At 36.3% G+C, this 15,273-nt stretch overlaps 1 protein-coding gene across 1 annotated transcript in view; it reads right to left on the reverse strand.

Annotated features, from left to right (window-relative positions):
- Positions 1-1,060: 1,060 nt before the first annotated feature.
- LOC306945598 (bifunctional heparan sulfate N-deacetylase/N-sulfotransferase 3) overlaps positions 1,061-15,273 on the reverse strand; it is a gene marked incomplete at both ends in the record, with an annotated part of 62,560 nt that continues 48,347 nt past the window's right edge. Inside the window, 7 exons of the mRNA XM_079534346.1 lie at positions 1,061-1,180; positions 2,883-2,985; positions 4,215-4,324; positions 8,151-8,321; positions 10,121-10,295; positions 13,679-13,802; positions 14,630-14,726. Of these exons, the coding sequence (XP_079390472.1) occupies positions 1,061-1,180; positions 2,883-2,985; positions 4,215-4,324; positions 8,151-8,321; positions 10,121-10,295; positions 13,679-13,802; positions 14,630-14,726 (900 nt within the window). The remainder of the gene's footprint in view (positions 1,181-2,882; positions 2,986-4,214; positions 4,325-8,150; positions 8,322-10,120; positions 10,296-13,678; positions 13,803-14,629; positions 14,727-15,273) is intronic.

Consider the following 15,273-nt stretch of genomic DNA (forward strand, 5'->3'; position numbering starts at 1 on the left):
CTGATATAAGTTGAAGGTCACCACAAGATGCTACAGTTTTGATCAGGTTGAGGGACCTTGGAAAATGCACAGCACAGATTGAAGGCAAATAAGGAAAATCAGTAGTGCAAATTAAGGCAGTTTAAGTATGAATCTGTTTCTGCTCTTTATCAATTTTTCATTCATTTCAGTGGAGTAATTTCTGATTCACAGCAGTGTAAGACCAGAGAGCAGTATCAAAATCCGGCTGCTTGCAGAAGCCAGTGAAAGACTGTTGATTGTACTGTTTCAATCTGGTTCACAATTGTTGAAGTATAACACTGCTCACAAGGCTGTTATTGCAACATTAGTGCTTTATGTATCCAATTACATTTCTGTTCAGATGCAGTATACATTCTGTATTTTGCAATTTCAGTCAGTGCAATATCAGATTGATTATGAGGCCCTTACTGCATTGTAAGGGTTTGTTTTTACAGGCTATAGGTAATTTTCTTTTTCTTTTCTACACTGCTTTTGCCTGTAGATTCCAGATTTTGTTGCTGTGCACATGTAAGTAATGTATGATAACTGTACTTCTCACACTTAGTGGAATATACTTCAGGTATTAGCAAGCTAATTCCAATGGCAGAAGTACACTTGGCATTTTATGCTACATTAAATTTTCTTATTTTATGCAAGACACAATAATCAAATACTAGGAAAAACAGCAGTCTTAACAGTGGACTACAAAACCTATGTGAGACACAATACTTTAAAACTGATATATAAAAATGTAAGTATTTACCGTGAAATTGGACAGGTATGTAGCTCTGAAGCATATACCAGCTGCAGTTAACTTCCACATACGTACACAGTAGTCCACAACTCCACAGGCCCAGAAATGTTTATGAGAAAGATTTGTCCCACCAGTACTAAGAATCACGTGTATTTTCACAATCCACATGCCAGCATATGGAAATAATTTCTGTCTTTTACTATTTTTTGCAGAGGTATATTTTACAAGACTGTCTGGTAGCTACTGGAGACTTTGGGAAGGATGACAGAAGTGTGGAAGAGATTTCAAAAATGTCTTTTTTCAGTGCTATCTTACTTTCTGTAGTTCCTGTCTCAGCCACGACGGCAGAGGTTGTCCCAGTTTGTGTAGGAGTTTTGACAGTTCCACGTTATGATCTCTGTAGTAGCTTGACAGAAAAGCCCTGCACTGATGGATATAAAAGCAGATATTTTTTATTTAAGAAAATGCTGTACTGTAATGGATGTAAATTTCAAAGTTTGCCTTACTGGTGTCAAAACTTTACTTTCTCCTATGCAATTTATATTTTTTTATGCTATCTACTGCATGCAAGTTTAAGTTTATAGCTGAACTTTAAAAGGTAGTATCAAGAGAAACAAAAGATATCCAAAATGAACATGAAGACAAAGCAAAGGATCTGAATCTGCTCACAGACAGATATGTAAATTAAGAACAGTACTGCAGCTGACATTCAAATTTACTCAAGCGTGACTGAAACTGGAGCTTGTAGAATCTCTCTATATAGGCATCTGGTAATTAGTAAAACCAGTTTCATCAATATTTAGAGTTGAAACATACTACATTAAACAAATACAGTCTTATTCTGTTCAGAAGCCTTGGCATCCAATGATTTTCTATCAGTATAATTCTATTAGGGAGATTCAGGTTAAATGTTAGGAAGAAATTCTTTACTCAGGGTCTGGTGAGGTATAGAACCTCTCTGCCCAGAGAGGTTGTGGATGTGTTCAAGCCAGTCTGGATAGGACCTTTGGCAGCCTGATCTGGTGGGAGTCAACCTGCCCACAACAGGGGGGTTGGGACCAGATGATCTTTAAGGTTGTTTCCAACCTAAGCCACTCTGCAATTCTATAATTCTATTGAATTCTGTCAATTGCTTCTGGCTTAAGGACCATGAAAAAAAGAAATCTGGCTTGCTGTGTTAATACTGTTGATCAAAATGCTTTAATTTGAATTTAGTCAGGCTAAATGAAACAGGAATATAGGAAAGAATACACAAAGTTGTAGCTAGAAAAGGAGACTGAACTACCTTTAGATATTGCTTGTAGCATTTGATCTGATGGATTTTTTTCACTGGAGCATATTTTGCTTTGTCTGAGGAAGATATTTATGAAATTCATGGAAATAGAACCTAACCACTCTCAGAACAGAACTTTATGAGAGTCTGTCATGGTCTATCTACTCTCAAAGACAAGGAAACAGACACAGATGCACATATCTGATCACGACTGAGAAAAAACCCACTCTGGGGCTTCTGCTGCTTACTTACTCACTTAGGTAAAGGGAATAGGTTTCCAAATTAATTTCAGAAGTTTTCAGAGGTGCTAAATTTATTTCTCTAAGGAGTGCCAAGTTTCCAAATAGAACAGTTTCATACAATCATAGAATCACCAAAGTTGGAAAAGACCTACTGGATCATCCAGTCCAACAGTGCACCTAACACCACTAGTTCTCACTAAACCATGTCCCTCAAAACATTGACTAAATGTTCCTGAACATCTCAGTAATTTTACCAACTCCCTGGGCAGCCCATTCCAATGCCTGACCACTCTTTTGGAAAAGTAGTATTTCCTAACAGCCAGTCCACTGGCACAACTTGAGGCCATTTCCTCTAGTCCTATCACTAGTTACATGAGAGAAAATGTTTATAATAACTTAAAATCTTCACATTTGAAACAAAGAAATGAAAAAAAGTGATGCAATCCACAGCTTTGCTGAAGGTTTCATTTGTAGGAAAATGTAGTAAAATAATCAAGGCTACTTAGTTTAATTTAAGGCTACTTTAATTTAATCTTTTTATGATTTTGCCTGTGCAGAGTCCCATTTATGATGGCTGAGTCTCTATATAATGCCAATGAGCATAATGGTTTACCTCCAAATCCATAGGAGGGTATTTTCTACCTTTGCTCTTTCCGAGGCATTTGGTCTTTCCTTCTTCCAGAAGCTGACACCAGAAACCTTTATGTGAATCAAACCTGAAGCAAACATTTAAACACATGTTCATAGCAGAAACTCAATAAAGTAAGTTCACACAATTTTCTTTTTAGCTCTCAAATTTTCTCTTCAGGAAAAGGCATCAAGCAAGTGGGAAACAGAGAAGATTAAGGGAGTTAACAAGAGCTGGGAGCAGACACAAACTGTGAAGTAAACAAAGTGAAGAAAGGAAGGAAGCAGGTGCCAGTACTGCAGTGTAAAGGCTATGAGATGCTGCAGTGATGATTCCTGACATCAGCTGAGTGGACAAACTGATATCAGTGCATTTTAACTGAACAAGATGCTTTACTTTTGTAAACATTAACTATGTTCAAAGATTGACATGAAAGAAAATGCATGCTATAGAATTAGATGCAATGGGAATGCATCAGAATTAGATGAAATGGGATTAATTCATAATATCAAGGACAAAGGCTTCAGTATTAAAATATAAAAATATAAAAAAATCACATACATACAAACCAAAAAACAAACCACCACCACCAAAAAACAAATCAAAAAGCCAAACAAATAAAATATGTCTTCAATAGACTCAGATCCAGGGATTATTTGGCCCTTTTTGTCTTTACCACCTACTTATTCCAATTTCATGGAAGATGAAAGTCTATTTTGCTACCAGTAATATAAAAGGAATAGAATAAAACTAGAATAAAATATTAAACAGAAGAATAGAAAAGAAAAACATTCTTTTCTGAGGGCTTCTTACAGGGAAAGATAATAGACTCATACTGAGAAGAGTAAATCTAAGGCTATCAATCCCACTTTAAGGGCAACCAAAGTGTCAGATTCCAAAGTATTAGTGCACATATAGAGTGGATGCTATATTCCTGATCGATACTGTTAATACTTGCAGGTAATGTCCAAAACAAATTTTTTTTTTTCCTTTCTTTTTATGGAAGTCAGCATTCCATGTTCCATTTACCAATAGGAATAAAATTCCTAAAATTTCTTTTTATTCACTGTATTCTCTGTGAATTTTTCAGATGTCTACTCCTGTGACAGTGAAGCTCCACATTTAGTGACTAAGTGTAGATCCTCTGGAAATCTATCTCTCTCTTGTGTTCTTTTCTAGACATAGAAAAATACATCCTACTGAACTCATATGGAAGGTAAAGTATCAGAGGCTTTATTAAGTAGTGAGCTTCCTTACAAACTAATTAGTATTTTAGGAACATAAGAACAAGTGATAATGATGATAAAATTAACTCACGTTAGGGCTTCTGAGTAATTATAATGAGGAGAGACTCCCAAAAATTTCTGTACTTCATCCATTACAGTAGAGGGGTCAGTTCTTAGCTGCTGTCCATCAATAATTAACAACTACAAAAATAAAATAAATGGAAATATAATTTAAAATTCATTATGTTAAAATTCAAACTGAAAGTTCCACCTCTGTCAGACTCCTTCATTGTATGGAAAGTACCTTCCCAGATAATTAGTTCACTAATTGTCATGATCATTAATGATCTGGGAATAAATGGCATTTAAATAAATCTGAAATTCAGCCTGTTGTGACAACAGAGAAGTAGCACTAAAGGATCTGGAAAGGTAAGAAATACTGGGGGGAAACTGAATGAGATTTGTCAAGAGAAGAAAAAAGGTATGAAAGAAATTAGCTATTAATTCTCACAGACACAGGCATTTATGAATATATATTAAACTCACATTGAAAAGCTTGTCACTGGAAATGACCAAGAAAACAGTAGGCAATGTTAGAATAAATGCCTTACTTCTAATACCATATGAGAATACATCATGTTATTGGGGGGGGGGGAAACAACAACAAAAAAAACCCACAAAAAACTAACAAACTTATTTGAGAATAGGAATAAAGGGAAATGTTAGGATGAACCTTATGGCAGGAATGTCATAGATACAAAATTTGCAACATATGTGTAAGAAGGCCAGGAACTGGTATGTAATTTGTTTTTGTTAAGCGCTTGATCATATATACACTCACACTAGGCTACTTCAGATATGGCTATCCTTTTCCTTTGATGTGAATCTTCATGGAAACAGACACTAAGTGAGGGTTTTATGCCTAAATGATCCACTGAAGGTGCAGCATGTTTGGGTCTTTGAGACTGTTGAAAGAGAAACAAGATCCCAAATGGATTAGGTGAGAATTCATTTCCTGCTGTGGAAACAGTTCTACTTTTTCCATCACGTTTTAATAATGAAAAGGAGGGAGCAACAGACCTAGTTCAATGGCCTCATTTTGTATGCAGTGCAGAAGCTTGCTTTTATGTTTCCACACAAGAGAGAGCCTAAGATCCTATGATTTGCTTACAGGATTGGCTGAAACTTAGTAGGTTTAGGGTTTCAGAGGTCAGTAGGTTTTATAGGGTTTCAGAGCATAATCAGAAGGGAGAAAATGTCATTTCTTTTGAAAGATCAGTCTTTGGAATTGCCAAAATACAGCATGTGGATTTAGAGATGTGGATTAGTGAAAGTATCAAGCTGTTCAGAAGCAGCAGCTCATCCCAGAAGTTTTTCAAATGAGATGCATTATGACTGCTTGAGCCCAAAATGATCCTACTGCTTTCCTAAGATGTAAGCTCAGAAAACAATCCTTAAGTGCTTTGTAGATCAGTGGTCAAAAAATATCCCAAGTGGGGAATATTTCCATCCAAAAGAACAGAATGAGGTTTCTTCTTTAGTATTTAACAAGCAAATAGAGATAAATATCTGTGGCATTCTTGTTTCTACCACTCAAAAAAAGATGTGCAAGAAAAGGTTTTGCCAGTGTAATAAAAAATCTTAGGGGAACTTTAAAGCTATGCTTGTTGCTACCTCTACCACTTACTATATGCCTGTTGACTTTGTAACAGCTTCTTCAACTCAGTCACACCTGTTGAGACTCAACAATTTATACAGCTTTAAAATTTGGTACTCTAAGTAAGACACTTTCTTACAAAGGCTCTCTCTCTTCCATAAAGTTTTGCTTCTAAGCTGATCTCATTTTAGGTCTACCTTATGTAACTGCTATGTGATTCAGCAGTTCCTTGAACTTGCTAACAAGTTCAGATAAAGCCTACAATACACTGTTGCTTTTGCAATTCAAGTGAATCTCCTAATACACTAACAGGAAAAAAAAAAAAAAAAAAAAAAGCTATCAAGGCTGGTTCTTTTCTGTCATTGTCAGATATAAAATCTGGCAAAAATCCACTTGATGACATGTATTGTTCAGTACTCGTGGATGGGTGATTCTGGAGATAAGATAAAAAAAGATGATGTAGAAAATTTCATATGAGTATAATGATAATGATGGAAGTGTGTATTTCATGAATTCTTCAAGGCTGTCCCAAAAGAGAGCCTGTAAAGAACAACTCATCTAGAGGCATCAGAGCTTCCTTGGCACACTCTGGGAAAACAGAAGGTGCAGACTCCAGCCAAATTGTCTCAGCTAAGCAAGTCTGGATAAACAGAAGGTTCAGGCTGCAGCCAACCTCCCTCAGTTAAAGTTAACTTTATATGTGAGGTGGGGAATAATGCTAGACACGCAATCAATGTCATAAAAATCTATTCCAGAAATAAATCTATGAAGGAGATACAAATCGTGATATTGCCTGGCTCTGTACAGGAGATGATGTTCAGGATTAGAATGTGTATCTCCTGAGACTTGATCTACACAGGGCCATAAGGAGACTAGTAATTTCTTATATGCCACCACATGTTTGCAGGGGAGATCAAATTTTCAAATTGTTTATTCTCCACCTGAACTCAAATCTGCAGGTCCGTGAACATACACTCTTTGAGGCTACCAGACACACAGAAAAACTGATCTCAACATATAGGATATATCAAGGATTCAGGATCAGTGATAGATACCAAGCATGCGTAGATTATTAGAAACATCAAAACACCAAACTGTTCCACTGTATGCATGAATCCCAGTAGAGGCTGGGATGCACTGATATGGGCAACAATGTATGACAAATTTCAAAAAACAAAATGTGCAAAAGAGAAAAAAATGTGCAGAAGAGACCCAATAGTTTCACAGTTATAGAAAAGTCATGTCAGGCAAATCATCAATTCATGTAAAAACTGGTGATGCTTGAAATGGCAAACACACTGATGTACATGACTTCATATTGTTAACTACAATCAATCAGAGACAGTTTTCTCGTCCTAAGGCTAAATGGCACAAGCATGACACAAATCTGTACTGCTAAGGCCTCTCAACTGCAAAACCAAATTGGCTGCATCGAGACTACCTGATGGTAATGGTTCTTGTTATCCTTTGAGCTGTGATCTGAAACTGCTTGGCAAGATGGTTTTTGCTACAGATCCAAACTTACAGAAATATCTTAAAAATCATGTACTACGGACAGCAGTGAACTAGTGTGTGAACTCTTGTAAAGGTACAGTTTATTTACTGCTATAATCATAGCCTAATGAGGGTGAAACAGTGGGAGACGACTGCATGAAAGAACTAAGGACTGTGTGAAAGCATTGACGCATTTAAAAATTAAGGCGTTACAGCTTCACTTGGTCACATCCATTCCCAATCATTGTTGCCTCTTTTACACAGAAAAGATGTTGCTTACATCCCAAAGTCTTCCAATGTCAAACCTCCTTCGAAGGGAGATTTTGCTCCCCTTCCTCCAATGTGGCAATTGCAATATCCCAGCTCATATTCTCTGGTGCTAGGTGATACTAGTTACCATTAAGAGAATACAGAAATACTAGTGAGCAGTGTCCCATTGTTTTTGACATTTTTTTCTTTTGTAAACCGTGATGAAATATCTGATATTAAAAAATTCTTGCATGCCTGGTTCTCTTTTCCTCAACATTACAGACAAAGAATTACAGACGCAGAGATGAAAGCATGAACAAATTAAAAACAAACAAAAAGTTGAAGGCAGTGTAGGGTACAAGAGTGTTCAAGTATTTGAACTTCCAGATTACTCAGATTTGTTTTGCAGAACAAGCTCTCAGCTGTATGGTGCTAAGGCATGACACCCATAGCAATGTCAATCCAACTAATTAGAACACGGCTGTGAATAATGAATGGCTTAAAACATGCTAGCGTGTACCTGGGATATCCTTGAGGATCAGCACTCACTAGCAATACTTCTACAAAGGTAATCTTTCAGAATATTACATAAATAATGTTAGGATGTTGAGTTACTGTCTTATTCACCTGATAAGGTGGGAAGTAAGTTAGCCATCTCTCAATATGTGTAGCATACCATCCAGGTGCTAGGCATCTCCTTTGGAGAGCTCTAAGTTCAGAAGGGGCTCGAGGTCCAGCTGTGATCACTTGATAGAAACTGAATTTCAGGGCTGCAGGATCTTCATGTGAGCGCTGATGCTGTAAAACAAGTTGCAGTTTTAAGTTTTACAGACCACAAAAGTTATGAAAATAAGAAAAAATGTTCAGTCTTACTAATCTTGCCATGAGTGATTATTCACATTAGAAATTACTTTAAGAAGACCTTATATCTGGATTAATTTGCTGCAAATGCTGAGATAAACATTACTTATATCAATAAATACTTTTTGTATCAAGAGAAATCAGAAGATAGACTGACAGTAATAGTAACAAAACAGAATGCATGCAATATGAATGTTCACTTTTCAGTAAATGGAGTGGCTGGCAGCTTTTGTACAAATTAATCTGATATGTTTTATTTTTTTCCAGCTTATTCAAGGTAAAAACATAAAAAAAAAGAAAATTTAAACATTGATATTTATGAGAATCATTGAAAAATTCAGATCAAAATTGCTCTCATTGGGTTTCTAATTCAAAGTCTCTTGTTCAAAGCAGGGTCAGCTATGAGACTGGATGTATGGCTTTGACTACATCTCATCATAAAAGTAACACTACATATATCATAGAAGTTCTAAGACATTTGTTCTCTTTGGAATTTTCTTTTTTGCGTTTTTACTTTTTCAAATTCCTGTTGAAATCTTTGGACTGAAGAACAAAAATTTAAGTCAAAACTATTAACTAGAATTAGGATTGGAGAAGTCATTTTAGAGCAAATCTCACTATCTGTGCTTTAAATACACATAGACAGATACATAGCAAGGTAACTGGCATTTAGATACAGCTTTTAACTATGCAGTTGTTAACTGTTGAAATATCAGGTATGAACTACTGCACTGTGTAAGGGATTTGATCAGTTTTTCAAATGGAATTTATGATATCTTAATATTTTAGCCATTTACTAAAAAAACCTAATGTGTAAAAAGAAACATCACTACCTTAATGTGGCCTGATCTTTCAAAATATGTTTACTGGAGATCCATATTTTGTATTAAATTAATCTCCATTCATACCTTTTGATACTATGCCATGTTCTTATGAACTCCACTAAATACTTACTATTGCTTTGTATAAATATTCCAAATTACATATGGGGAATCTTATTTTTATGATCTGCAAAATACTACTTCAGCCTTAGCATGGCTTCCTCCAATATTATAACAAAAAAAGAAATTTCAGCACTTGAGTACTATGAAACATTAAGATAAAGTGTTGTAATAATGTTTGCCAAAGAGCTGATAGTGATTTAAATTTGAGGTCCTACTTTTCATTGCAGTTCAGCCATTTTTTCTTCACTGATTTTTATTTTAAATAGGTGTTTGCAAAACCACCAAATCCTGGACGTACACACAGAATCACAGAATCACGGAATGCCCAGGGTTGGAAGGGACCTCAAGGATCATGAATCTCCATCCCCCCTGCCACAGGCAGAGCCACCAACCTCCCCATTTAATACTAGACCAGGCTGCCCAGGGCCCCATCCAACCTGGCCTTGAACGCCTCCAGGGACGGGGCATCCAATATAGACATACAGATCTCATATTTTGAACATGCAAGGCTGTGTGCTGATTGCATACATTAAAGCAGTCCTGCATGCTCGTATTACAGGCAGACCTTTGAAAATGTGATTTCTGGTACTTAAAATTGTTTTTTCAGATTTTCATGGTCAGATACCTCAGCTCATTGTTAATGATATATGGAGCACAGACTGACCATAAAAGCTGGTATAATCCAAACTCTTAATATATATGCAGACTAAAGGAATATACAAAGAGGATTCAAGGTTGAAATCTGACATATTTATCTGACTTGTGCCTGCCCACGTTCCTTAATATACATACCTGATACCAGGAATATGCCCGATCAGATGGGTCTATGAGAATGGTGATGATCTTGGCCTTGGGAATGAGGGAAGCAGCTCGCTTAGGAGCTTCCTCAGAATGAAAATAGTTGGCACTTTTCTCAAAGAGGAAGTCAGTGGTAACATTGGAAGGAGTAGGGAAGAAATCCATGTACCTAGAAAAGGAACATCATCTTCAGAATTACTTGGAAGCGCTTTTATTCTACAATAAAATAACGCTTTTATTCTACAATAAAATAATGGCCTAATGGCTATCTAAAAGCAACAAGAAGTCTACATTGTATTTTGATTACATATTATGTGCTACTATCTCTCATCTTCTGACTACATATAGATTTGCAGCTATTTTGTTCTAGCTGGAAGAAAACATTATGACATTCATGTATCTTTATAAAATTAGCGAATTCTCACTTTTCAGTAAGACAAACTCCTACTCCTGTAAATGTCAAAAGTAAAAAAATGAGTATTCTGAATTTGATCCTTTGCAGACACCAATTACAGTGCAAGAGCCTAACAAAAAAGTATCAAAACTGTTTTTACTAAAAAACACAATAGAGCTTGTTATTACGGGTGAAAATCCACTCAAAATCCACCACAGCTTCAGCAGGTAAAACATTTCTAAGCAGTAACAACATTTTTCTATCAAACACATTTTTGTGAAAACATGGCTTGGTATTCCTTTTGGTTTTCTTTGTGAGCAAACTTTTCAGTTTGCCACATGCAGATTTTTTTATAGTTGGAGAAAAGAAGAAATGGGAAATGTTCTTCTTAACATTTCAGTTAAACTTTTGTAAAATAAATGCTATTTAAAACAACCTCTTCCGATGATTATGCTTAAGGACTGAAGATTCCAGTGCTCAGATCTTGTTCTACTCATAGGACTGAACTACCTTTAATACAAATGATACACTCTAGGCTTTGAAATTGTCACCACCACAGGCTCAGTGAGAAAACTCAACAGGATGGAACTAACTGATGCACAAGCAATTTTCCTTCGGACATAGACATAACATGCATTTTATCAGGGCACACATATTGTTAGCATACAAGCACTGATTACAAGGTACTTAGAGAGAAGGAATGATACTACCATGGTTTAAAGAAACAAAACTCTGTGACACTTGATTCTGAGAAGCTAATTTCCTCTACTCTGCTCTTGTGAGGACCCATCTGGAATACTGTGTCCAAGAGTTGTTGGAGAGGGTACAGAGGAGAGCCACAGAGATGATCAAGGGACTGGAGCACCTCCCCTATGAGGACAGGCTGAGGGAGCCGGGCTTGTCCAGCCTGGAGAAAAGAAGGCTACAGGGTGACCTCATTGCAGCCTTTCAGTACCTAAAGGGAGCCTACAAACAGGAGGGGAATCAACTCTTTGAAAGGGTAGATAACTGCAAGACAAGGGGAAATAGCTTTAAGTTGAGGGAGGGGAGATTTAGGTTGGATGTCAGAAGGAAGCTCTTTACAGAGAGAGTGGTGAGGTGCTGGAACAGGCTGCCCAGAGAGGCTGTGGATGCCCCGTCCCTCCAGGTGTTCAAGGCCAGATTGGATGGGGCCCTGGGCAGCCTGGTCTGGTATTAAATGGGGAGGTTGGTGGCCCTGCATGTGGCAGGGGGTTGGAGATTCATGATCCTTGAGGTCCCTTCCAACCTTGGCCATTCTGTGATTCTGTGATTCTTATGGGTGAATTTTATTGAATTCTTCACTGGCAAAGCTGAGAAGGTTTTAGATAAACTTGTCGAAAAAATCTGTAACAATGCTTACATAAAGAAATGCATGACTAGTCTACTTGGACTTCTCTGCATAAAGAACAGAATGGCCAGTTCTCCTCTTACTGTTCTATTGTCTCCATTGGGACACTGCAATATACATCTGTACCTCTTTTAAGTATTGAGGTTGCCACGGTCCTGACATCTGAAACAATGTCGTAGCTAGTCTATGTCTAACTAAGCTTTGACAAAGACTTAAATCAGACAGCTCTGGAAAAAAAAAAAACTAAATCTCCATCACCATAAAATAAATTGAACCACTTGTTACTTGCAAATATTGTTGCCATGAAGGAATCCTAACTAATTAAAGGACTAATGAGGAGAGACCTTGTATTTAATTAACATTTGGTAAGCTCATTAAGTGACAGCATTAAAATAGTCTATCGGACTGAAGGTCTGAGAAATCTGTAAGGCAGACAGAATGCAAACCTAAGAGTTAAACAACTACACTGTAGGGCAGCTCTGAGTATTGAAGATTGATCTGAAAAGCTGGCAAGGCTGAGTGGGGCACGTAGCACAGATATACATTAGCCAAATGAATGCTTTCCAGTGAGGCCTGATAAAATTACATAGTTGGTCTATTAAGTTGACCACTGAAGTCTTATGCACTGTTGCTGTGATAAGATGAAGGTAATCTGGCAGACACATTGTATCTGCACGTTAGGGAAGTGCTTAAAACAGGAGGAAGGACAGAAGCAGCAAAGAGGTCTTCCTGCCCAATGAAAAAGATGATTTTGCAGAAGAAGTGTCTCACTCAACTTAGCCTGTCTCCATCAGCACTATTCACTATGCCCTGTTTGCTTGCCTGACTTCAAAAAGCTTAATAGCAAAGATTCGTCTCTCTAATTTCCAGTCAACATTTTGTGGAAGAAACTGCTGCTTCAATTATAACTCAGCAAAAACTAAGTGACTTAAAAAGAAACTGCATCTAACATATCTGTACTAAGACAATACAACAGTGCTCGCTCTGTTAATTTTATGGATGAATACAAATTCAAAGGCAATAAAACTATTTTCCCTTAGACTGGAGAAAAAAAGAAACAAAAGAAAAAAGAAACAAGACAAAATATAAATAGTATCTTATTGGTGCTCCCCTGCCACTGTAGGATGTTACTGCTATTCATCTGGTAGTGTTCTGTATTGCAGCACAAAAAATCAAGAATGACCTTTTGGGAGTAGATACCTCTGGTGATTTCCTGGTAGCCAAAGTGAACATGACAGCAGTGAAACATGCTCTTTTTCTTAGCATCATTTATGTACCCTACTGAGCCGTTAACATTCTCCCAATTACTAGATCCTAGATCCTTGAACAACATTCTGAGAGTCTTTTCTTCTCCCACTATTACCTGATTGCTATTTCTAAATTGCAATTAAAGAAAAAAAATGCCTCTCTCTAACATGAACATATTTTTCCTCCATATATTCAACCAATAAACATCACTGTCTCAATAAGAAATAAGGTCTATGTCATAGAAATAATTACAATTCAGCTGTATAAACTCACAGAATTAAGAAATACATATTTTGTTACTCTTTTTGCATATATTAATATCTGGATATTAACAAGAAAGCCTCAATAAAGTTACTGCATTTATGATATGCACCATGGTTATTATTCATTTGCATTTACTTAACATTCTAGAAAGACACTAAAGGTTATTTTTTTTCTATCTCACTCTTTATATAAACAGTTAACATTACCAACAGCAATGTCATTTTTATATTGTTTACAATATATAAACTTTTATATTTATACTAATAACCCATCTTACCAATCAATCCCCCTGTGGTAGTTATTTCTATTAAAGAACTGTACCTCCTCAAAGGTTTTTGGGCTGGGGGAGTTACTAATGATGGAAGGATGCATAATCAGGAACAAATACAAGGCGGTGGTACCTACAAATAGGACAAAAGTCTAAGATTAAAATAAATACACACACATTTTATGGGTCACACCCCCAAGTGGACTGAACTAGCTTTATTCTTTTTTACTTTAGTGAAGGAATGCTCATTTACGCCACTTACGAGTCTACATCTTCAATGCTTTTAAATCAAAGGCATTAAAGGAACTTTGCTAATATAGAGTAGAGTGGCAAGGCTCAAATCTGTTATTCACGGTGCCAAAAATTGCTTTTCAAAATTGGTTATTGTTACAAAAATAATTCAAAAGTCTTGTGCTCAGTAGCTAATGGGGACTGGGGAAGATGAGAAGAAGCAGATACGCAATTTTTTAATTACAAAGAAGAAAATTAACTGTGAAGTTAATTCATAAACTCTCACAACCTTACAATTCAAACTGTCCATTAGGAACCCCTTGACGTAAAGCAAATTCCATGACACAGAAAGTTCCTCTAAGCATGGCAAAAGCAGCACAGACAAAATCCTGCAGTTAAGAATCTTCATCACTTGAAAAATTGATGTCTTTCCCTCCCTCAGCTCTGACAAGATCTGACAAAGTCAAGATTGTTGATTTATCATTGTGACTCATTTGATATAAAGCTTACAGAAATCTGACAGACACTAGAACACTGCACACATTTTAAAAATGTATATGAACTTTTATTGTAACTTACACTATTCAAATACATTCGGATGTCTGAAAATAAAAAATGCTATTAGATGATCACAGTCTCTACAGAGCACTCTGAGTAAAACCTGATTAATTACTACAATTGCTTGCATTTACAAATACCCTACCTTGTCAAAATAGGAAAGACTCTTACCAGTTTTCTGAGGTCCTACAACCAAGAATTTTGGTAATCGATCACAGGTTTTTTCTTTAGACCAGATATCTCTGTGCCGTTTGTCATCACAGGGATTCTGAAGTAGAGAAGAAAAACAAAGAATTTTACTAGCAATCATACCCAGTAAGATTCTTAATTTCTGTTTATGTTGATTATCAATCTGCAAATGTTCTTACCAGAAAAATATTAGTTTTCCTTATGAGTGAAAAAATGTTACATTTAGAAGAATTATTTCAATAATTCAGAAATATGTTTGCAGGTGTGACACACAAAAAACTTCTTTATCTTTCCCTCCCCCCCCCCGTGAAAACAGATACTTTCAGACAAGTATGTAGGCAGGAATGTATTTTTCATTTTCTAACTCACTGAAATACATACAAATGACCCACCTACTCAAGAGACCTTGGGACAAGATGATTTCTCCAGAGAAATGCCAATAAATTCAGGAGAATTATGCCAAAGACAAATTTCATCCATTGTACTCAAGAAATGGGAATAGTTCAAGATTAATCAATCAATGACATACAAATTAAGAAAAGTAAAAATGCTAATGAATTCTCTAACTACTTTTCACATTACTGTAACAGATATCAGTATATATAAGCTGCAAACTAAAATACAAA

This window comes from Tetrao urogallus (assembly GCF_951394365.1).
Source record: "Tetrao urogallus genome assembly, chromosome: 4".
NCBI lineage: Eukaryota > Metazoa > Chordata > Aves > Galliformes > Phasianidae > Tetrao > Tetrao urogallus.